Source organism: Dromiciops gliroides, chromosome 1 (genome assembly GCF_019393635.1).
Source record: "Dromiciops gliroides isolate mDroGli1 chromosome 1, mDroGli1.pri, whole genome shotgun sequence".
Lineage (NCBI taxonomy): Eukaryota > Metazoa > Chordata > Mammalia > Microbiotheria > Microbiotheriidae > Dromiciops > Dromiciops gliroides.
The window spans coordinates 1358813-1383382 of record NC_057861.1 but is presented as its reverse complement, the minus strand read 5'-3'; the positions used below and the strand labels follow the sequence as shown (position 1 = coordinate 1383382).

The following is a 24570-nucleotide window of genomic DNA, read 5'->3' as shown; positions in this document are numbered from 1 at the left end:
GAAGCTCTTTACTCCATTTCAAGGCCTTTCCTCATTCATATCAGTTTTTAGATTCCTATTTCCTATGAATTCTCTGATGAGAAAAAAGGGCTAACTTTACAAGGAAGACTTTACCACAGTGATCACATTCATAAGGTTTCTCCCTAGTGTGGATTCTCTGATGTGAAAATTTTTTCACATGAATTACTTTCAATGGATTTCTCTCCACTGTGGGTTTTCTAATATGATAGAACCTTCATCTGAAAGTATTTGCACACTGATTACATTCATTAGCTTCCTCCCCAGTGTGGATTCTGTGATGTTCAGTGAACTTGTGTAATGTCTTTCCACACTAATTGCATTCATAAGGTTTCTCTACAGTGTGCGTTTTCTGGTGGTTAATAAGATTAGAATTGCATCTGAAACTTTTCCCACACTGATTACATTCATAAGGTTTTTCTCCAGTGTGGATTCTCTGATGTTCAGCACGATTGCACCTCCATGTGAAAGTCTTTCCACACTGATTACATTCAAAAGGTTTCTCTCCAGTGTGGATTCTCTGATGGTTAACAAGATTGGGCTTGCATCTGAAACTCTTTCCACACTGATTACATTCATAAGGTTTCTCTCCAGTGTGGATTCTCTGATGTTTAACAAGATGGCACCTCCATCTGAAAGTCTTTGCACACTGATTACATTCGAAGGATTTCTCTCTTGTGTGGGTTCTCTGATGTTTAACAAGATCAGAGCTCAATTTGAAAGTCTTTGCACACTGATTACATTCAAATGGTTTCTCCCCAGTGTGGATTCTCTGATGTTGCTTGAACTTGTATTTGATTCTGAATGTCTTTCCACACTGATTACATTCATAAGGTTTCTCTCTAGTGTGGATTCTCTGATGTAGCATGAGATTGTATCTGATTCTGAATGTCTTTCCACATTGATTACATTCAAAAGGTTTCTCTCCAGTGTGGATTCTTTGATGTTTAACAAGAAGGCACCTCCATGTGAAAGTCTTTGCACACTGATTACATTCAAAACGTTTCTCTCTAGTGTGAATTCTCTCATGTCTAATAAGGATGGATTTGTATGTGAAAGTCTTGCCACAGTGATTACATTCAAAAGGTTTTTCTCCAGTGTGGATTGTCTGATGTCTAATAAGAATGGATTTGTATGTGAAAGTCTTGCCACAGTGATTACATTCAAAAGGTTTCTCTCCAGTGTGGATTCTCTGATGGTTAACAAGATTGTACTTGCATCTGAAAGTCTTTCCACATTGGTTACATTCAAAGGATTGCTCTTTAGTGTGGATTCTCTGATGTTTAACAAGATAGGCCCTCCATCTGAAAGTCTTTGCACACTGATTACATTCATGAGGTTTCTCTCCAGTGTGGATTGTCTGATGTCTAATAAGAATGGATTTGTATGTGAAAGTCTTTCCACATTGATTACATTCAAAAGGTTTCTCTCCAGTGTGGATTCTCTGATGGTTAACAAGCTGGGACCTCCATCTGAAAGTCTTTCTACACTGACTACATTCAAAGGATTTCTCTTCAGTGTGGACTCTCTGATGTCTAATAAGAAAGGATTTGTATGTGAAAGTCTTTCCACACTGGTTACATTCATGAGGTTTCTCCCCAGTGTGAACACTCTGATGTTCAGTGAACCTGTATCTCCTTCTGAATGTCTTACCACACTGATTACATTCAAATGGTTTCTCCCCAGTGTGGATTCTCTGATGTTGCTTGAACTTGTATTTGATTCTGAATGTCTTACCACACTGATTACATTCATAAGGTTTCTCTCCAGTATGGATTCTCTGATGGCTAACAAGATAGGACTTGCATGTGAAACTCTTTCTACACTGATCACATTCATAAGGTTTCTCTCCAGAGTGGGTTCTCTGATGTCTAACAAGACTGGACCTCAATTTGAAAGTCTTTGCACACTGATTACATTCAAATGGTTTCTTCCCAGTGTGGTTTCTCTGATGTACAGCACAGATTTCTCTCCTAGAAAAGTCAGAGGGACCATTATTCATCCATCTTTGCTGGTGAGTTTCTTCCATAGAAAGGCTTATCATTGCAGGAGCCTCTTTTATTTCAAGCCTTATCTCACCTAAAAGAAACAAACATAGAGTCACATATACACACATATATAATTATATCCCCTTTCCTCTACTGGCAGAATATAAATTGATTTTCATTCTGTTTCCCCCAGGCAAAGAGAAAAGGCTTCAAACTTAAATGGGTAGAATCAACCATTTGAAAATGTCATTAGCTCACATCTGAAAGATGATTTTATTTACTTAATAGTAATTTTTCTTATTACATGTAAAGATAATTTTCTCCTTTTTTTAAGTTATATACATTTATATATATACCTTTGAGTTCCAATTTGTATCCTTCCTTCCCTCTCTTACCTCCCCCCTGTGGTAAAAAAATTAAAGTTTTTAACAGTCAGTTAGTGATAATGGAAAGACGCCAGTTTTTGACGGACTCCCCTTTTGGGGAGGAGACCATGACAAACGGCTGTGCACTCCACCTCCATATTCTAGGCACTCCACTTCTGGGGTGCGAGCTTTAAAGGCAAGGAGAGAACAGAAGGGAGGTCTTTTGGTCGGCTCTCCTTGTTGATGGTTGCGCTGCACACACAGACTCTGACTGGAGTTCTACTCGGCCCGGCTCGCAGTAGCAGCACGTGCTTGACGCGGCTCTCCCTCTCAAAGGTGGCCTTGGGTTTTTGGTGAGTTTTATACAGAATATAGACTAAGGTTAGACCTAAGACTATTTGTTTTGTATTTCTATTTTCCTATCCCTCTAATCAACATCACCTTGTAATTTCCAAACAATAAAAGCTCTAACTAGAGATAAGAAGCTTCTTCCATTTACTAGTCTGGGAGATAAACAAGGGAAAGGTTAAAAGGGGAGGTTAATGCTCTAGTATCCGATTTTAAATATCACATGCCCCTCGCAGAAGTGGAAAACAACTTGAATAAAAGGAAAAAAATGAAATAAAGTAAACAATAGTGTGAGAATTGGAATGGCACCCCTGCTGGAGAGATACTGTAGGGAAGGTCAGCCATGAGGAGAAAGCATGTGATTAAGAAACCATGTGACTTTAGTGTCTAGAAGGTACATCTATAGAACCACCTGTGGGACTTGTCAATCAGAGCTATCAGCTAATTAGCTTGGAGCTGTGTGTGTGTGTGTGTGTGTGTGTGTGTGTGTATGGCCCTGTTTCCTGTTGGAGAGGAGGTTTCTGGGAGAAGGAGGGAGTGAGTGAGCTCTGTCTTTTGAGGGGACTTCGTGTGGAGTGGAGCTGAGATGCTGGCTCCCTGAGATAGATAGATGAAGGAATCTTGGCCTGTTTCTCTCTTCTCACCAAATTTTTATGCAAGTCTAAACTCCTGCTGAAGCTTATAATTTATGGTGACCACTCAATAGATTTTTACGCAGTATCAGTAGAATTTTAGCCCCATACAACAGCATGCTTCTGTTTGTGTTCCATCAATATCAGTTCTTTCTTTGGAGGTGGATAGTATGTTTCATCAATAGTTCTTTAGGATTGTCTTGGATCATTGTATTCTTTGGAATAGTTAAGTCATTCATAGTTCTTCATCCAACAATATTGCTGTCTCTGTACACAAAGTTTTCTTGGTTCTTCTAACTTCACTATACATCAGTTCATACAAGTCTTTCCTGGCCCTTCTGAAATCATCCTGCTTGTCATTTCTTATGCCACAATAATATTACATCACCATGATTCACCACAGCTTGTTTAGCCATTCCCCAATTAATGGTGTTCCCTTGATTTTGTGGTAAAATAATGGAATTTGGCAGACTGATTGGAGATAGGTCACACTTGGCCTGTCCTGAGTGACATATACTGCTGATGTCAGCAGGGGAATGACTCTCCACAGGCAGTTTGAAATGAAAACCATGTTTTGATCGGCATTTAGATTTCATAGTTTTTTTCTCTGGATCTGGATAGCATTTTCCATCATGAGACTTTTTAAATTCTCTTGGTCATTGTATTGCTGAGAAGAGAAGATGAGTGTATATACAAAGAGCTTCATACACAATCACATTGGGTCTTTGCAAAAAAACAGTAGCATAGGCAGGACGGGCATTCTCATTACATTCACCACTCAGGGCATGAGTTCAGATTAGTTCAGAGTGTCTTGACCCAAATACCAGCAGCTGAGACTAGAACTCAAACCTTGTGAATGGGCATGCTCTGTCCACAGTACTAGACAAATTGTCTCCACTTTGAATCTTGCCTCTTCACTTTTACTGTCTGACTTTCAATGTTCATAAACATTATGCCATTTGGTACACATATCATAAATATTCCTATTATTTCATCATCTAACTTATCTGTAAGCATAATGTATTTTCCCTGGTGATCAATTATGAGGATCAAATGAGATAATACTTGCAAATTGCATGGCACATAGTAGGTACTATGTAAATGCTGTCTACTTACTACAATGGGATAGAATTCCAGGTCTGAAGTCAGAAAGACTCATCTTCCTGAGTTCATCTCTGGCCTCAGCCACCTGCTAGGTGTGTGACCACAGGCAAGTCACTTAACTCTATTTACTTCATTTTACTCATGTGTCAAATGAAGTGCAGAAGGAAATGGTCAACCACTCCAGGATTTCTGACAAGAAAACCCTAAATGGGGTCAGAAGAGGGAGAAAAGTCTGAAGAATAAGTGTGTGCTATTATTTTTCGTTTTTTTTTGTTTTTTTTTTTTTTTGCGGGGCAATGGGGATTAAGTGACTTGCCCAGGGTCACACAGCTAGTTAAGTGTCAAGTGTCTGAGGCCGGATTTGAACTCAGGTACTCCTGACTCCAGAGCCGGTGCTTTATCCACTGCGCCACCTAGCCGCCCCGTGTGCTATTATTTTTAACATTATTATTTTGATTTCTACTCTTTCCTCATTCTGCTCTCCTTAAACCATTACTATACTCCCTCTTTGCATTCCCTTTCTTTCCTGTTAAACTAAATGTCTGTCCATTCCAGCACCCTCTCTTTTCAAGTACATCAGCTAAGAGTGAGGTCCATGAGCTGTTGCCTCTTCACAAACTATCTCCATGTTTGCACAGTATACTCTGAGCTCTGTGACAGCAGGGACTGTCTTTTACCTTCCTGTGTATGCTCAGGGCTGAGCACAGCACCATAATTAGAAGGTGCTTAACCAATATTTACTGATTGGCTGACACCAGGCCACAGCCTCCAGATTCTGGTCTCTCTGCTCATTGTCAGGTGCATATTCTGGCCTCAGTCAAGTGTTGTCTCTTTTTGACACCTGATCACCTTTAAGTGTCACCTTTGTCAAGTTCTAACCCTGATGGAATCTGACCAGACCCAATAGTGAAGTTCACAGAGGCTTCTTTCCAGACTCCTGAAGGGTCTCATACCATGGCACCCCTGGGAGTCTCTTATCTCCCAGCTCCCCAAACTGAGGGGGTGGTCACCTGCATGAGCCTGACCAATGATTCTCCAAGAATGGGACAGAGATGGAGCCAGAAAGGGACCTGGGCTGCTGATTTAGGCAAAGCTTAGCCTTGGATGACTTCCAAGTAAGGCAGTAGCCTTCTCTCCTCCTCATGTGTTGTTGAATGGAAAGAGAAAAAAAAAGCATGAAACCAGGCTTCCTGGGTCCACTACAAATTTAGGTAGATCATCTCAGGTGGGTCCTCACTGTGACAAGGCAATGCTTTGCTGTCTCCTTGACTGACTCCCTATGCCACTCGATATAGTAGCTTTCCCAAATCTTTTCAATACTCCCAAGCCTCCCTTATGGCTTACTTCCACCACCTCCCCCAGCTTCTCACCTGAGAATTTGGCTTCTTATTTCACTGAACAAAACGGGACATTTAGGTCAAAGGATGTGACTGGGCAATTTTCAGATGAAAAAATCAAAGCTATTTATTGCCGTATAAAAAATGTTCTAAATCACTATTGATTAGAGAAATGCAAATTAAAACAACACCAAGGTACTACCTCACACCTATAAGATTGGTTAATGTGACAAAACGGGGAACACAATAAATGTTAGAGAAAATGTAGAAAAATTGAAACACTGATGCATTGTTGGTGGAGCAGTGAACTGACCCAAACATCCTGGAGAACAATTTGGAACTATGTCCAAAGGGCTTTGGGACTGTGCATACCCTTTATCCAGTAATACCACAATCAGGTCTGTATCCCAAAGAGATCATTAAAAAGGGAAAAACACTCACATGTACAAAACCATGTATAGCAGCTCTCTTTGTGGTGGCAAAGCATTGGAAATTGAGGGAATGACCATCAATTGGGGCATGCCTGAACAAGTTGTGGTATATGAATGTTATGGGATATTGGCTTTAAGAAATGATGAGCAAGAAGACTTCAGAAAAACCTGGAGTGACTGATGGACTGATGCTGAGTGATGTGAACAGAACCAACAGAACATTGTACACAGTAACAGCAACATCGTGTGATGATCAACTGTGACAGACTTAGTTCTTCTCAGCAATACAATGATTCAAGAAAATTCCAAAGAACTCATGATGGAAAGTGTTCTCCAAATCCAGAAAAAAGAACTGTGGATTCTGAAGGCAGATTGAGCTATATGATTTATACTTTTTTTTTTTGAGGTTTTTCCCTTTTATTCTGATTCTTCCTTTACAACATGACTAATAAAGAAATATGTTTAATGGGATTGTACATATATAATTTATATCAGATTGCTTTCTGTCTTTGGGAGGGGGAAGGGCAGGAAGGGAGGGAGAAAAATTGGGCAGTAAAAATCTTATGAAAGCAAATGTTGAAAACTATCTTTACATGTAACTGGAAAATAAGAAAATACTTAAATGATTTAAAAAAGAAATTAAAAACTGGACATTTATCAAGAGCTATCTCATCCTCCTCATCTCACATACATCAGATGCCTTCTTTTCCTCTTTGACCTCAGTGCCAGACAAGAAGATCATCTTTCTACTCCCTAAAGCAAATCCTTTTACATTTGCTAAATAATCTCATTCCATCCTGTCACCCACCTCCTGGTTCTCCTTTTTCCATGTCCAAAAGGAAACTCCTCATCTTTCCCCCAACCCTCCTTTCTCCCAATGTTCCTATTGCTCTCTGAAGCATGCTCCCCAGAGTCCAGGCTCACAAATGAAGTGCCATGCACGCCTGGCATCCCACCACCACACTCCCTACCCCCATGCTCAATCTCTTCCAAAGTCCTGGGATTCCAGCTGGGTAACATCTCTTGCAGACTCCTTCTCTCCCCAAATTATCACTGTCTTGGTTCAAGTGCCCCTCCCCCACAGCTGAGCTTTTTAAGGGCCTGCTGCTTGGTCTGGCTGCCTCATCTCCCCCAAGTACAGTCATTCCTCCCCCCAGTGGTCAAGCTCATCTTCCTAAAGCTCTCACCTGACCATGTCCCCACCTACTGAACTACCTCCAGAGGCTGCCCAGCAAAAGGATCACATATAACACTGTCTCTGGGGCTGCTAATGCACTCTGTCACCCATCCCTCTGCTACTCCTCCAGGCTTCTTTCACTCTATTTCCCCCAGACACGCTACACTCCAGGGGTACAGGCCTCCTATGTGTTCTGTCACTCTACTTCCTGACACCAAGGGATTGTCCCCCACTCCCTACTGCCTAGAATGCTTTCCCTGGCTTCCCTGCGGCCCTAACTAGAGCCCACTTTCCACACTCCTGTCCATAGTGGGCTTCTACATAAGGTGTTGGTGTGTTGTTTGCCACATCAGATGGTGGGCTCCAGGGAATCAGGAGACAGCCCTTGCATCTCTTTATGTCCCCAGTGCTTAGGGCCTGGCATGTAGCAGGCCCTTCAGTGTTTGTTGACTTGAAGGTCTAAGAAAGAGCTCACATGGAATAGCCTTAGGCCTTTGACACTTTCAGGAGAGTTTCATGTCCCCAGGTTATAAACAGTGACTTCTTAGAGGATCATAGATTGACCCCTGGGAGGGAGATGAAAGGCCATGAAGTCCAACCCCCTCATTGTACAGATGGGAAAACTGAGGTTTGGTGGCTCAAGGGACTGGCCCAGGAAGCCAGTGCTAAAAATGTCTGACAAAGAATTCCAAGGCAGGGCCTCCTGCCCCCACATCCTGCCCTTGCTTCACCACAACACATAGAAGCCTCTTGTCATCACAAGTCTCCTCTACCTGCTTTCACCTCACTCACCTGCACAGCAGCGCCTCAGGCCTGCTTGCTCCAGCATCCATGGTGTTTCCCTTTGCTCAAAATAAGAGATCACATCTTCTCTGGGAACAGGAAGCCCTGGGCAGGGAAAACCAGTTGGATATGAGCATGGAGAGAAGCTTGGAATTTACTTGTCTTTAGGGAAAGGGGTGTGGATACACAGCTGCTCCATTTTGAGAATCGCTCCATTATATTCAAACATCTGTGTCTGTACTTATACTTGTACTTGCTTCCCAGCAAGTACCCCACAACAGGATGTGCCATGTTGTCCTCTTGTACAACCTGTTCTGAGAATCAGCCAAACCCTCTGCCCCTATTCTGACATGTTCCATTCTGGCAGAAACTCAACCCCAAAACCAGGTAAAAGGGTTCTTGTGCCAGATCAGCCTTGAGCCCCAGCTACAGAAGCCTTGATGAGTCAGCTTTTGCCCCATCCCCCTACCCCACTCCTCACTCCCTGAAACCTATGTAAACTTGGGCTGCTGTTCATTCATGGAGTGTTTGCCTCTCCAGGTGGCAATCTTCTGCTTGAAAACTCCAGAAACCCTAGCGGGTCCAAAGTCAATTTCTCTGCCAATGACAGGGGCATGCAAGCAAGGCCCACAGGAGGGTTCCCAGGATGCCTGATGGATCATTTCCATGGCACTTATTTCAGGGAGGGCTGGGGGAGGGGCTGTGGGGAAGACCATGGTCTTGGTACACCTCCATCATAGAAGGATGGACTCACTGCAGAGTTTCCATTCTCTAGCACTTAGAGACAGGTGACAGAGGAGCAGTGGAGAGAGCCCTGGGCCTGCAGTCAGGAATGCCTGGATTTAAAGCTGGCCTCAGACAGTTCCTAGCTGTGTGCTCCTGGCCAAGTCACTTAACCTGTTTGGTTCAATTTCCTCAACTGTCAAAGGGGAAAAATCAGAATATCACCAAACTTGGAAGATTATTATGAGGATGAAGTTAATGTTGGATAAAAGAGGGAAAAGGACCCACATGTACAAAAATATTTATAGTTGCTCTTTTTGTGGTGGCAAGGAATTGGAAATTGAGGGGATGCCCATCAATTGGGGAATGGCTGAACAAGTTGTGGAATATGAATGTAATGGAATACTATTGTGCTGTAAGAAATGAGGAGCAGGCAGATTTCTGAGAAACCTGGAAGGACTTACATGAACTGATGCTGAATGAGATGAGCAGAACCAGGAGAACATTGTACACAGTATCAACAACATTGTGTGTTGATCACCTGTGATATACTTGACTCTTCTCAGCAATACCTTGGTCCAAGATAGTTGCAAAGGACTCATGATGGAAAATGCTCTCAACATCCAGAAAAATGAACTATGGAATCTAGATGCAGATTGAGCCATACTATTTTAATTTTTTTGTTGTTTTTCTTTCTTGAGGTTTTCCCCTTTTTGCTCTGCTTCTTCTTTCATAGCATGACTAATGCAGAAACATGTTTAACGTGATTTTACATATATAACCTACATCAGATTGCTTGCTGTCTTTGGGATGGGATAGGAAGGGGAGAGAGAAAAATTTGAAACTAGAAATCTTATAATAACAAATGTTGAAAACTATCTCTACATGTAACTGGAAAATAATAAAATACTTGTATGAAAAAAGAAAAGAAACAAAACCCAAAACTTAATATTGGAAAGAAAGCACCTGGCAAAGCACCTGGAAAGTGGCAGCTCTACATGAATGCTTCTTCCCTTCCCTTTCTTGCCTACCATCTCTGCTGGAATGTTAGGGTAGTAAGAAGGAAGCTAAAGGACAAACCTGCTACACCAGCCACAACTAAGAGCTGCCAGTGTCCAATGTATGCTTATTAAAGAGAAGAATATTCCAAAAACTAGACCCATCCCAAAAGGAAAGGGTTTCAAGGAAAAGCTGCCTGAGCAATTAGCAGAGATTTGGGAGACAAAAATCATGTCCTCATAGAAGTTAGACTAAGTAACCTCTGAGATTAGATCCACGTCTGAGATGCTTCCCCATGGATTAGGTCTTTGACCTGAAGCTACCTAGGATTGGTAGCTTCAATATTGTATTCAATATTGTAATATTCATTATTGTAGCTTTAATACCCACAATGCAAAGACTTTTAGGAGAACCACAGAGCAGAAGGGATCTGCCTCTTGGACACAGGAGACCAGCACTCTTCTCTCTCTAATAATTGATAGATGCTCCAAAGCCTGCACAGGAAGGAAGAAGGATATTCCCTTTGATTGCAAGGGAATCGTCCTTACCCAGGGAGAGCAGGTTCCAGGCATTCTCCAGCATGACCTCCTTGTACAGCTCCTTCTGAGGGGGGTCCAAGAGGCCCCACTCCTCCTGGGTGAAGTCCACAGCCACATCCTTGAATGTCACTGTCTCCTAAATCATCAGAAATCATAGGACAAAGAGCTGAATGACACTTCAGAATTAAACAGTCCAACCCTCAGCAATGTACAGGAGGAAATTTGAAGCACAGAGAAGGGATTTGCCCAAAGGTCATACTCTTTATGAGTGTCAGAATCAACCCTTGAATCCATTCAATAAGAGCCTAATGGAACTTTAAGAAAAATATTTCATATCATCAGTTGGAATAATGCTGATCAACATTTTACTATGAAATGTGTCTCCCTTTGGAATCAAGGAGAAAGCTTTGTGTTTTATCTGTGTGGAAGGTGGACCTGTGGAGGAGAAAGAGAGGGTGATGTGAAATTTCTTCCTTATCAAAAGCTGATAAAAATTACATATTCTTAGTTTTGTTGATTAATTCTATAGTTTTTTTGTGTTCAATTTTATTAATTTCTCCTTTAATTTTCAGGATTTATAATTTAGTATTGGGAATTTTAATTTGTTCTTTTTCTAGCTTTTTAAGTTTCATGCCCAAATCATTGATTTCTTCTTTCTCTTTTTTATTTTTTATTGTTTTTAAAAATTTTTTTTAGTAAGGCAATTGGGGTTAAGTGACTTGCCCAGGGTCACACAACTAGTAAGTGTTAAGTGTCTGATGCCGTATTTGAACTGAGGTACTCCTGAATCCAGGGCCAGTGCTCTTTCCACTACATCATCTAGCTGCGCCTCTTTATTTATTGATGTAAGCATTTAGAGATATAAAATTTCCCCTAAGCACTGATTTGTCTGCATCCCATAAGTTTTGGTATGTTGGCTCATTATTGTCATTCTTGTGTATGAATTATTATTTCTATGATTTGTTGTTTGACCCACTCATTCTTTAAAATCACTTTATTTAGTTTCTAATTAATTTTTAGTCTACCTTTCCATGGCTCTTTATTACATGTAATTTTTATTGCATCATGATCTGAGAAGGATGCATTTGCTATTTCTGCCTTTCTACACTTGACCATGAGGTTTTTGTGCCCTAATACATGGTCAATTTTTGAATATGTGTCATGTGCCGCTGAGAAAAATTTATATTCCTTTCTATCCCTATTCAGTTTTCTCCAGACATCTATCATATGTAACTTTTCTAACATTCTATTCACTTCTTTCTTATTTATTTTGTGGCTAGATTTATCTATGTCTGAGAGGAGAAGATTCAGATCCCCCACTAGTATAGTTTTGCTGTCTATTTCCTCTTGTAGTTCATTTAACTTCTCTAAGAATTTGGATGCTACACCACTAGGCACATGCATGTTTATTATTGATATTGCTTCATTATCTATGGTACCTTTTAGCAAGATGTAGTTTCCTTCCTTATCTCAAAAATGATATATTCTAAAGAAAGGTTTGTGAGAAGCTGGCAGATACACTGCAGTCTGGGTAAAAAACATTTCATATGATCACTTAGAAGAGAATAAAGTTAAAGAAAAGAGCTTCCTGAATGCCTGAAATAAAGTCTTATGTGGTTAAAAGCAGGAACAGGATTCTAAAAAGATACTGATCAGAATCTAGATGGCACTTAGTGGTATGAGATAATTTACAGCAAAGTGAAGATTTATCTGTTATTAATATTTTTTTTCTGGTGAGGCAATTGGGGTTAAGTGACTTGCCCAGGGTCACACAGCTAGTAAGTGTCAAGTGTCTGAGGCCAGATTTGCACTCAGGTCCTCCTGACTCCAGGGCTGGTGCTCTATCCACTGCACTACCTAGCTGCCCCTATAGTATATAGTTCTTAATTATAAAATTACACAGTGATAAGAGTAACTCTGATGTAGAAGGGATAGCTAGGAGACATAGTCGATAGAGCACTGGGCTTGGAATCAGGAAGATTCATGTTTATGAGTTCAAATGTGGCCTCAGAAACTTACTATCTGTGTGACCGTTGGCAAGTCACTTTACCCTGTGTGCCTTAGTTTTCTCATCTGTAAAATGAGCTGGAGAAGGAAATAGCAAACTACTCCAGGCAGTATCTTTGCCAAGAAAATGCCAAACCAGGGCAGTTCACTGGAACAGTGGATTGGCCCTGGAGTCAGGAGGACCTGAGTTTAGATCTGGCCTCAGACACTTGACACTTACTAGCTGTGTGACCCTGGGCAAGTCACTTAATGCTCATTGCCCCACCAACAAACAAAAAACAATTTAAATATCATGGAGCAGCAATCAGCATTACAGGGGACCTGGCAGCTTCAACATTAAAGGATTGGAGGGCTCAGAATATGGTATTTTGGAAGGCAACCATGAATCAACTACCCAGCAAAATTGAGCATAATCTTTCAGGGGAAAAGATGGAAATTCATGTAAATAGGGGACTTTTAAACTTTCCTGATGAAAATACCAGAACGAAATGGAAAATGTGATCTTCAGATACAAGACTCAAGAGAAGCATAAAAAGGTAAACAGGAAAAACCAAATAAACATGTTATTCTATAAGCTTAAACTGTTTACACATCCCTACATGGGAAGATAATATTTATAACTCTTGAGATCTGTATATGTCTCAGGACATATAGAAGGAGTATACATAGACAGAGGATGTGGGTATAAGTTTGGGTATTAGTTGACTTTGATGTGATGATATTAAAAAAGGGGGAGGTAAAAAAAGGATTGTACTGGGAGAAGAGGAAATAGGCAGACTGAGGTAAATTATATCACTTGAAGAGGCACAAAAGACATATTACAATAGAGGGAAAGATGGGGGTGGGGGTGAACATTGTTTGAATCTTGCTCTTCTTGAATTTGCTTCAGAGGGAGTAACATACACACTCATCTGGGTAAATAAATTTATCTTACCCTATAGGGAACTAGAAGGGGAAGGGGGAAACAAAAAGGGGGACACTGATAGAAGGGAAGTCAGAAGTAGGAAGGGAAAAGGGAGGGGGGCTGATAGAAGAAAGGGCAGATTGAGGGAGGCAGTGGTCAGAAGCAAAACACTGGTGAGGAGGGACAGGGTGAAAAGAGAGGGAAAAATGTAATAGGGGGGGAAATAGCATGGAGGTAAATACATAGTTTGTAATCACAACTGTGAATGTGAATGGGATGAACTCACCCATAAAACAGAAGCAGATAGTAGACTGGATTAAAACCCCAAATCCTACAATATGTTATTTACAAGAAATATATCTGAAGTGCAATGATACACACACTGTAAAGGTAAAAGACTAGAGCAGAATATATTATGCTTCAGCTGAAGTAAAAAAAAAAAATAGGAGTAGCAATCCTTACCTCAGACAAAGCAAAAGCAAAAATAGATCTAATTAAAAGAGATAAGGAACTACAACTTGCCAAAAGGTACCAAACACAATGAAGTAATATCACTTTTAAAACATATCCACCAAGTGGTGTAGCAGACAAATTCTTAGGAGAAGTTAAGTGAGTTACAGGAATAAATATATTAGTGAGGGACCTCAACCTTCCATTCTCGGAACTGGATAAATCTAACCACAAAATATACAAGAAAGAAGTTAAAGAAGTGAATAATATCTTAGAAAAGTTAGATATGATAGTTCTCTGGAGAAAACTGAATGGGGATAGGAAGGAATATACCTTTTTCTCAATGGCACATGGCACCTACACAATAATTGACCATGTATTAGGACATAAAAACCTCACAGTCAGATGCAGAAAGGCAGAATTAATAAATGCATCCTTTTCAGATCATGATATACTAAAAATTGGACACTAAATAATCTCATCCTAAAGAATGAGTGGGTCAAACAACAAATCATAGAAGCAATCAGTAATTTCATCAAAGGGAATGACAATGAGACAACATACCAAAACTTATGGGATTCAGCCAACACAGATGTTTGAGGAAAGTTTATATCTCTAAATGCTTATGTGAATACAGAAAGAGATCAAAGAATTGGGCATGCATCTAAAAAAGCTAGTGTTATGCCAAATGTAATAATTTAAACACAAGTGAGATGGTTAATAAGTATTTGAATCACCTGGATTTGATGGAACTGCTGTATTACCCAGATAGATTCTGTGAGACCCTGAATTGATAGAAGGAAAATGCCTTTTGGCATTTACTCCAAAGTGAAACCAGAGAATCCCTATATACTGTTCCTAAGAGAGGAAATAATTCTTATTGTTCTCCTTAGCAAATATTTAGGCATCCTTGTCCCTGGTAAACCCTGCCTGTGTCTTTAATAGTATTTGCTTTAGGTTAATTTGTATTATGCTAATAAAACTGATATTACCCTGTAACCAGTGAGCAAAGAAACCTTATATTAATTTCTCTGAGTATTCAACATCCCTTGTGACTAAACTTCAACTATCTAGACCCCCTTATCTTTGAAAAATACTCTTCCTGTTTTCACATAATCTAATCATAGCATCTACTTTAACTGCTAAACTGATATGTATTGCTCAACTGATTTACATTTGTGTTATCTGTTTTGGGTAGGTTTATGGTATGATAGTAATATGATGTTACCCCATAACCAGCAAAGAAAAAAAGGTTTAAATACTGTCAAAAAAGGAAAACCTTTGAGCATCTTTCTTTTTGTGATTCTCTGCATGTCATGTGCTAGCTTGTTATTGATATGAAATAAACCAGTTCTTAGTTTTCCTACCAATTCTCTGATCTGGTTTTGTTTAAGTTCTCACTTCTTGTAGGAAAAGCAGGGATTGCCTTCTCTGATCTGTCTATGTGAGTTTCTGGTTTTGTTTATATTGTGGGAGGTTAGGTATGAAAACTATGTTAATGTTCAACACTAGAAAAAGAAAAATTAAAAAATACCCAATTAAATACTAAATTAGAAATCCTGAAAATTAAAGGAGAGATTAATAAAATTCAAAGCAAGAAAACTAGTGAATTAATAAGTAAAACTAAGAACTAGTTTTATGGGGAAAACACCCATAAAAGAGATACACTTTTGGTGAATTTGATTAAAAAAGAAAAAGAAAACCAAATTACCAGTATCCCCAAAATGAAAAGGGTAAATTCACCACCAATTAAGAGGAAATTAAAGCAATAATTAGGAGCTCATTTGGCCAACCACATCCCAAGAAATCTGACAGTCTAAAGGAAATGGATATTTCCAAAAATATAAATTGCCCAGATTAACAGAAGAGGAAATAAAATGCTTGAATGACCAAAAAGAAATCTGAACAAGCATCAATGAAGTGCCTAACACAAAATCTGCAGGGCCAGATGGATTTATAAATGAATTCTAAACATTTAAAGAAATATTCATTCCAATGGTATGGAAAATATGGGGGGAAAAAAGGAGGAGTTCTAGCGAAATCCTTTTGTGACACTGATAATATGATATGTTTATGATATGCTGATACCTAAACCAGGAAGAATGAAACCAGAAATAGAATATTATAGAACAATTTCCCTAAAGAATATTCATGCAAAAATTTAAAATAAAATATTAGCAGAGATTATAGCAATTTATCACAAGGATTATACACTACTAATGGATGGGATTTATACCAGGAATTCAGGGCTGGTTGAATATTATGAGCACCACCAACATAGTTGGCCACATCAAGGTAATAGAGACTAATGAGTGAAGTGGTCACCCTAGTCAGTCACTTGTAAAGAGGGGAATTGAAAAACAAACCAGAGAGGGTAGCATTGGGTGGGGGTGGGGTGGAGGAGGCAGTGCTCAAGAAACCAGGGTGCCAATGAATCAATTTAAAACACAGAAGATGAGAACATGGCTGGGTGGTTACTACTTTAGTCAATTCCATGTCAACTTTTTTTTTTTTTTGCAGGGCAATGAGGGTTAAGTGACTTGACCAGGGTCACACAGCTAGTGTCAAGTATCTGAGACCGGATTTGAACTCAGGTCCTCCTGAATCCATGGCCAGTGCTTTATCCATTGTGCCACCTAGCTGCCCCCTCCTCCCCATGCCTATTTTTATAAAGAAATGATGCATAAGTAAGGAATTGCCAGCTTTGTAGACAATTTCCTAGGTGTATAGAAATGGTCTGCATTGCTGATGTTGGTCATGGCTGTGGATGGACCGCACTCACCTGGGCTGGGGGTCTGCTGATCCCAGGGGCCATGCTCTCTCAATCTGTGTAGGTAGCAAAGTAACCAAAGTGACCCAATTTTGTAAAGTTCCCCCATCTTCTCCCTAGTTCTTATCTACCTCAGGGACCAGCTTCCCCCACCCTTTATGGCCCCACAAAAGTAGCCAACAGCCAAAGCTCTCACTAACAGATGGAATGTTTTGATTCTATGCCTTTCCAGTAACCATGAGACAGTAGGGAGCCACCTGGAAAGTCCTTCCCCACTCCTTTAGCTCAGGACAGATAAACCCACCTTTCCTACCCCATATTCTCAATCCCATGCTGACTGACAGACCCTGGGCTCATACTCTGGGGGATGCCTATTTGTTGTGTCTTATAGTAAACTAATTTCCCTCCCAGTTGGTGTCTGCACTTGAACCAATACCTGCTTGGGGCAGTCCTAGGTCCTCTGTAGACTGAGCTGGGGAGGAAGAAGGATCCCAGAAGGCTGAGGTCTTTCCTCTCCCTTCCTAGGCAGGAGACTGGCCTATGGGGATTTACTGAGGGTGAGGTCTTAGAGGAATTACAAAGGCCCAGGCCCTGCCTTCAGGGGAGACAGTCCAGGTGACAGAGGGAAGGCAGGATCTGGGAGGGTCAGGCTTGGAAATGAAGATGGCCTGAAAAGGAAGTCTACTCCCTTCCCTCTTACTCCCCATCAGCCCCTCCTCCTCTCCCTGGCCTTCTACAGAGACCCAAGAGGCAAAAGGGATTCACCCCTAAATGGGATGAGACCAGGCAGAGCCTCAGTGACCCCTGAATCACAGCTTTCCATCTAACTGGTGTTCTGGCCTCCCAGCATCCCCTCTCCCCAGCTAACATACACATGATCTAGACAATAGACTGCTTGATCTAAGAGAGGGAGAGAAGCTTGGGAAACTTGATAGGGAGGGCTCTGGAATGGATCTGCCAGGGAATGACCAGAGGAAGTCTGAGACTGAGAGAAAAAACCCAGCCTGGGATTTAGCCCCTTGTAGGGCACCTGAGAACCCTGAGAGAAGTGGGGGCAGGGAAATAGGAGGGCTGGGGCAGTGGAGCACAGGTAGGGTCTGGGAGGTATAGCTCAGAGAAGTCAGGGACACTGGAGGGACAGAATTGTTCTAGCTGAGCCTGGGAAAGCAAGATGACTCTGTCCTGAGGTGTAAATAGGCACCAGGGAGGACCCTTGGAAGCCTCTGGTAGTGCTTAGGCTTGGAATCCCTCAAGGGAGACAAAGGCCTGGCATCTGAGAGGGAACCAGCCAAAGAGCCACGAATTCAGATAAAGGGACCCAAGAAAGAGCTTTGGTTCCTGCATCCAAGGAGGGGTCTGGGGACAGGAAGGTGGATCCTGACAGGGGGCCAGGTCTGAAGAAAGAACAACTGTATCTCTAAGCAGGAGGTGGGGGCAGGGAGAAAGGACACCTGAGTCCTGCTGGGAAGGCTTGAAGCGGGATACCTGGATCCCTAAGAGAAAGGCTGAACTTTGGGATGGTGGGACCCAAAGGTCCATCTCAGGGGGGGTGAGCCAGGATGTCTAGGAAGTGATTGGGAGCCTGAAGAAGATATGGGGGAGCTGGCCCAGGAGCCAGGCCTGGGAGGGAGGCGTGCTTCTGGCTGACCTGGAGGAGGAGACCCAATGACAAGGACAGCCAGAAAAGGCAGGATGTGTGTGTGGGCCCTGGCTCAGACCTACCTGGGATCTGCAAGCACAGAGCAGGCTTCTGGAAGGCAGAGAGACTGCAGTTCAAAGACTTACCGCTTCCCACCAGCCCACTCAGGAAGGCTCTTCCTAGTCCCAAGAGCACCACCCTATCCAGGCCCTGAGGCCCTCAGGAGGATCAAGCCCTTTCCTCCAATCACACCCAGGGCCAGGCTCAAGGACTCTGACCGCCTCCCCTCCCTAAGCCCTGCCCTCCATCCCTTAGAATGCCTTCACTGCAATGATCCCTTCTTCCGCCTTAAACTCCTCCCAGGCCTCCAAACCCCACCCCCCTGCTCAAACCCCACCTGGGGCACCGCCCACCAGGCTGGTCACCTCTGAGGGCTCCTCCTCTGGAGTGCAGACACCACCTCCCTCCCTCCCTCCCTCCCTCCCTCCCAGACTGGGCTCCGCCTCCTTCAGAGCAGAAAGACTGCAATTTACAACAGCAGCTCCAGACTAACTGAAAGCAATCTCTGCAAGAAAATCAGACCATGCTGCAAAGTGATCTGACGGGCACAGGATTCGGAACTGTAAGAATAAGAAGCAAATGTCACTGGATCAGAATTACTCTACCCTGAATGCAATCAGTGTAGATTGTCAAGCTGATGGATGGATGCATGGATGAAGCCATTGTTCTCTGTAAGAGTTCAGAAATACATTCAAATGAATTGATGTCCTTTCGTAATTTTGGTACATGGTTTTAATCTATGACATTAATATTGTTATGCTTATAACTTTTCTCCTACTGAAATGTTTGTGATTCCTTTGTAAAGGAAATGCTGTCATTTGAAATAATTGTTAATCATCAATATCTTGGAGGGGGGACCAGTGTTCTCCCCTTCTTTCTTAGTCCTTTTTTCTCCTCTCCCCTACTCCAAAATCCAATTCTCCTTGCAGGTAAGATTCATTTGGATCCTACCACTACTAGGGTCTATATCCAAAGAGATATTAGAAAAAAAAAAAGGAAAAGAGCCTATATGTACAAAAACATTCAAAGCAGTTCTTTTGTTGTGGCAAAGAATTGGAAATTGAAAGCATGCCCATCAATTAGGGAATGGCTGAACAAATTCTGGTGTGTGGTTATGATGGAATACTATTGTGCTATAAGAAATGATGAGCATTATGCTCTCAGATATCCCCCAATATTTCTGAGTCTAATGAAGAAAAAGAAACAGTGAAGTCTCCAAGCTGTAGAAAATAGGTTTATTGAGAGAGGCTACCTGCCTCACAATAAAGCCAGTCTCAGGTCTAGGACCCAAAGACCCAAAGCCTTATGAGGCTTAAATGCTTATATACCCTACCAATTTTTGACAAACTCCTCCCATTTTACAGCCCACCAAGACACATAAAGTCAATCAAAATAATATATGTCTGGAACACAGTCTACAAATCAACAGTCAATTTACTTGACATGTCGTTGTGACAGAGAGACAGTCTAACTTTTTAGTATGTCTAAAAAGACACACCCTTCTTTGACACAGAGTCAAACAAATGTGATATTGTCTGAAATAAGTAATTCATAGCTCTATTGTCAAGGCTAAAGTCAACCTTGTGTTCATCTAACAGCATTTTATAAGCACCACTGCCGTATTTGCTCTATTAGTAATAGTTAATCAAGTTAAATCACAATTTATACACTATATGCTGATTATTAAATCACAACTTGTAGTATATGATACAGATTAGATCACTTATACCTAAAGAGAAAAATCATATATCAAAGGGTTGGGGAAGATCTCACTCACATTATCCCTCCTTTAATCCAAAGACAAATACTAAATTTGTCTCTTGGATCATTAACAATCAAAAAGAAATTGGAAAGCATAGAGGGAAGTCCTGTATGGGCAGTGTGATTTCCAGAGAGGGGCAGTCCCCATCTGAGGCACAAAATTACATACATGATAATGTGAATGGGTACAAGTTATCTTAGTACAGGGATACTGATTTAGTTGAAATAGTTACAAAAATCAGAAATACAGCAAAGCTCAAACTTAATATCTATTACTTATTGGAATAGTGACAAACAGCACCACAAAGACCCTTAATATTTCCAAAATATGATGGTCTGAGACATTTTGCACATGGAGGGCCCTAAAGGTTCACAAATTGTTATTTCCTCATGGTAGCAAGTTTTAATTGCATGCCAACTTGAACACATTTCTCAAATCTACAATAACAACATCTATGTATCAATTCTAGACTCTCGTGACGTTTAAAGGACTTGGGACAAACCATTCTGGAGAGCAATTTGGAATTATGCACAAAGGGCTATAAAGCTGTGCATACCTTTTGACCCAGCAATACCACTTTTGGGTCTTTTTCCCAAAGAGATCATGGAAAGGGGAGAGGGACCCACATGTGCAAAAATATTTATAGCTGCTCTTTACGTAGTGGTAAGGAATTGGAAGTTGAGGGGATGCCCCTCAATTGGGGAATGGCTGGACAAGTTGTGGTATATGAATGTAATGGAATACTATTGTGCTGTAAGAAACGATGAGCAGGAGGAGTTCAGAGAAACCTAGAGAGTCTTGTGTGGGCTGATGATGAGTGAGATGAGCAGAACCAGAAGAACATTGTACACAGTATCATCAACATTGTGTGTTGATCTACTGTGATGGACCATATTCTTCTCACCAGTGCAATGGTACAGAAGAATTCCAGGGGACTCATGATAGAAGAGGATCTCCAAATCCAGGAAAAAAAAAAAGAACTGTGGAGTATAGATGCTGAATGAACCATACTATTTCTTTTGTTTTTGGTGCTATTGTTTTTCTATTTTGAGGTTTTTCATCATTGCTCTGATTTTTCACTTATAACATGACTAATGCAGAAATATGTTTAATGTTATTATGAATATATATATATACATATATATATACATATTAAACCTATATCGGATCACCTGCTGTCTAGTGGAGGGGGGAGGGAGGGGAGGGAGGGAAAGGAGGGAGAAAAATCTGAAATTGGAAAGCTTGTGTGAACAAAAGTTGAGAACTATCTTTACAGGTAACAGGAAAAAAAGAAAATACTTTATTAAAAAAAAAAAAAGACTTGGGACAGACATCACCAGTAATAGGTCTTCCTGAACCCTGCTGCAACATTCTTCCTAAAAAGGTTATAACCATTAATACAGTATGGTATTCTATTAACAAGTCCACTTGCTGTCTTATCACAAATCATACACAGCATAAATGTACCAAAGGAGCAATAGTAGTGACATTTGAAGAGAGAGCATTGTTTGCTTCAGGAACAGAATCTCTCATGGTGGCTATTCAAGATGTAATGAACTCAGATGATTCAGAAGAATAGGTGTCAGGTGGTAGTCTTTGCTGAGCAGCTCGATGTCATTACTAAAAGAAAAGATAAAGTCTAAACATCAGAGGTGAGATGAAGTCCACTAGAATTAAATTAAAGTCCAGATAATAAAGCAAATGATCATTGCCGATGTCAAGAAGGACAGGTTGTAGGTCTATACTTGCAAATGATGGCATATCAGGAAGATAAATAGGAGCCAGAATATGAGTAGTTTCTTGGAAAAGTTCATACCTAAGGAAATACACTTAGAACACATATATCTTATAATCAAGTTAACATTTAGAGAATTGAGAGATACAACAATTCACAATTATTTTAACAAGAAGAAAAGCTCCTAAGATACTTAAGATCCACTTTGAAAACATAATAAGCCCCCACTGGTGATTCATGATGCTATCCATGAAACCCTCTTGTACATGAATATGCTGTGCTATTATCCAATAATTTGTATAATTCCTGCACATCATCAATAATATCACCTGAATAGTTTACAACAGGATTGACTGGTGACAGCATAAGCTTCAATATAAATAAAACAAAATCAAATAAAAGTTGTTGTATTAACTTCAGTTGTACAATGAATTTAAGAATATTAATCAATTTCACAATAATAATCATCAATTAATTTATTGAAACAAATTAAACATTGAACCATATCTAAATAAATAACTTTTAACAAAAATAGATGTGTCTTTTAAGGCAGAAGAAATTAAAAGTTAAAGTTATGTTGACATGTCTTCCTTTAACATCAGACTAAAACAAGTGTGACATTAACTAACAGACAGATTCATATCCTGATTTCAACACTCTTTGCATCATTCTGCTAATCATATTCAATATTAGAAATTAAAAATCTAACATAGCTAATAACAGACGTCAAGACTAAAGCCAACATTGTGTTCCTCGTGTGACGCCCACCACCACACTCCCTACCCCCATGCTCAATCTCTTCCAAAGTCCTGGGATTCCAGCTGGGTAACATCTCTTGCAGACTCCTTCTCTCCCCAAACTATCATTGTCTTGGTTCAAGTGCCCCTCCCCCACAGCTGAGCTATTTAAGGGCCTGCTGCTTGGTCTGGCTGCCTCATCTCCCCCCAGTACAGTCATTCCTCCCCCCAGTGGTCAAGCTCATCTTCCTAAAGCTCTCACCTGACCATGTCCCCACCTACTGAACTACCTCCAGAGGCTGCCCAGCAAAAGGATCACATATAACACCATCTCTGGGGCTGCTAATGCACTCTGTCACCCATCCCTCTGCTACTCCTCCAGGCTTCTTTCACTCTATTTCCCCCAGACAGGCTACACTCCAGGGGTACAGGCCTCCTATGTGTTCTGTCACTCTACTTCCTGACACCAAGGGATTGTCCCCCACTCCCTACTGCCTAGAATGCTCTCCCTGGCTTCCCTGCGGCCCTAACTAGAGCCCACTTTCCACACTCCTGTCCATAGTGGGCTTCTACATAAGGTGTTGGTGTGTTGTTTGCCACATCAGATGGTGGGCTCCAGGGAATCAGGAGACAGCCCTTGCATCTCTTTATGTCCCCAGTGCTTAGGGCCTGGCATGTAGCAGGCCCTTCAGTGTTTGTTGACTTGAAGGTCTAAGAAAGAGCTCACATGGAATAGCCTTAGGCCTTTGACACTTTCAGGAGAGTTTCATGTCCCCAGGTTATAAACAGTGACTTCTTAGAGGATCATAGATTGACCCCTGGGAGGGAGATGAAAGGCCATGAAGTCCAACCCCCTCATTGTACAGATGGGAAAACTGAGGTTTGGTGGCTCAAGGGACTGGCCCAGGAAGCCACTGCTAAAAATGTCTGACAAAGAATTCCAAGGCAGGGCCTCCTGCCCCCACATCCTGCCCTTGCTTCACCACAACACATAGAAGCCTCTTGTCATCACAAGTCTCCTCTACCTGCTTTCACCTCACTCACCTGCACAGCAGCGCCTCAGGCCTGCTTGCTCCAGCATCCATGGTGCTTCCCTTTGCTCAAAATAAGAGATCACATCTTCTCTGGGAACAGGAAGCCCTGGGCAGGGAAAACCAGTTGGGGATGAGCATGGAGAGAAGCTTGGAATTTACTTGTCTTTAGGGAAAGGGGTGTGGATACACAGCTGCTCCATTTTGAGAATCGCTCCATTATATTCAAACATCTGTGTCTGTACTTATACTTGTACTTGCTTCCCAGCAAGTACCCCACAACAGGATGTGCCATGTTGTCCTCTTGTACAACCTGTTCTGAGAATCAGCCAAACCCTCTGCCCCTATTCTGACGTGTTCCATTCTGGCAGAAACTCAACCCCAAAACCAGGTAAAAGGGTTCTTGTGCCAGATCAGCCTTGAGCCCCAGCTACAGAAGCCTTGATGAGTCAGCTTTTGCCCCATCCCCCTACCCCACTCCTCACTCCCTGAAACCTATGTAAACTTGGGCTGCTGTTCATTCATGGAGTGTTTGCCTCTCCAGGTGGCAATCTTCTGCTTGAAAACTCCAGAAACCCTAGCGGGTCCAAAGTCAATTTCTCTGCCAATGACAGGGGCATGCAAGCAAGGCCCACAGGAGGGTTCCCAGGATGCCTGATGGATCATTTCCATGGCACTTATTTCAGGGAGGGCTGGGGGAGGGGCTGTGGGGAAGACCATGGTCTTGGTACACCTCCATCATAGAAGGATGGACTCACTGCAGAGTTTCCATTCTCTAGCACTTAGAGACAGGTGACAGAGGAGCAGTGGAGAGAGCCCTGGGCCTGCAGTCAGGAATGCCTGGATTTAAAGCTGGCCTCAGACAGTTCCTAGCTGTGTGCTCCTGGCCAAGTCACTTAACCTGTTTGGTTCAATTTCCTCAACTGTCAAAGGGGAAAAATAAGAATATCACCAAACTTGGAAGATGATTGTGAGGATGAAGTAACTTAATATTGGAAAGAAAGCACTTGGCAAAGCACCTGGAAAGTGGC

At 41.5% G+C, this 24570-nt stretch overlaps 2 protein-coding genes across 3 annotated transcripts in view; both read right to left on the bottom strand.

Annotated features, from left to right (window-relative positions):
- The window catches only part of LOC122733853 (immunoglobulin lambda-1 light chain-like), a 773472-nt gene that overhangs the window by 395867 nt on the left and 353035 nt on the right, over positions 1-24570 (bottom strand). The gene's annotated exons all lie outside the window — the stretch shown is intronic.
- LOC122733988 (zinc finger protein 883-like) lies at positions 19-18542 on the bottom strand. Its single transcript, XM_043974682.1, has 6 exons — positions 18298-18542; positions 16588-16631; positions 10454-10580; positions 8193-8288; positions 825-2097; positions 19-656 (listed from the first exon to the last, which is right to left on the bottom strand). The coding sequence occupies exons 2-6, from the start codon at positions 16618-16620 to the stop codon at positions 332-334; spliced, it is 1854 nt and encodes a 617-aa protein (XP_043830617.1). The 5' UTR covers positions 16621-16631; positions 18298-18542; the 3' UTR covers positions 19-331.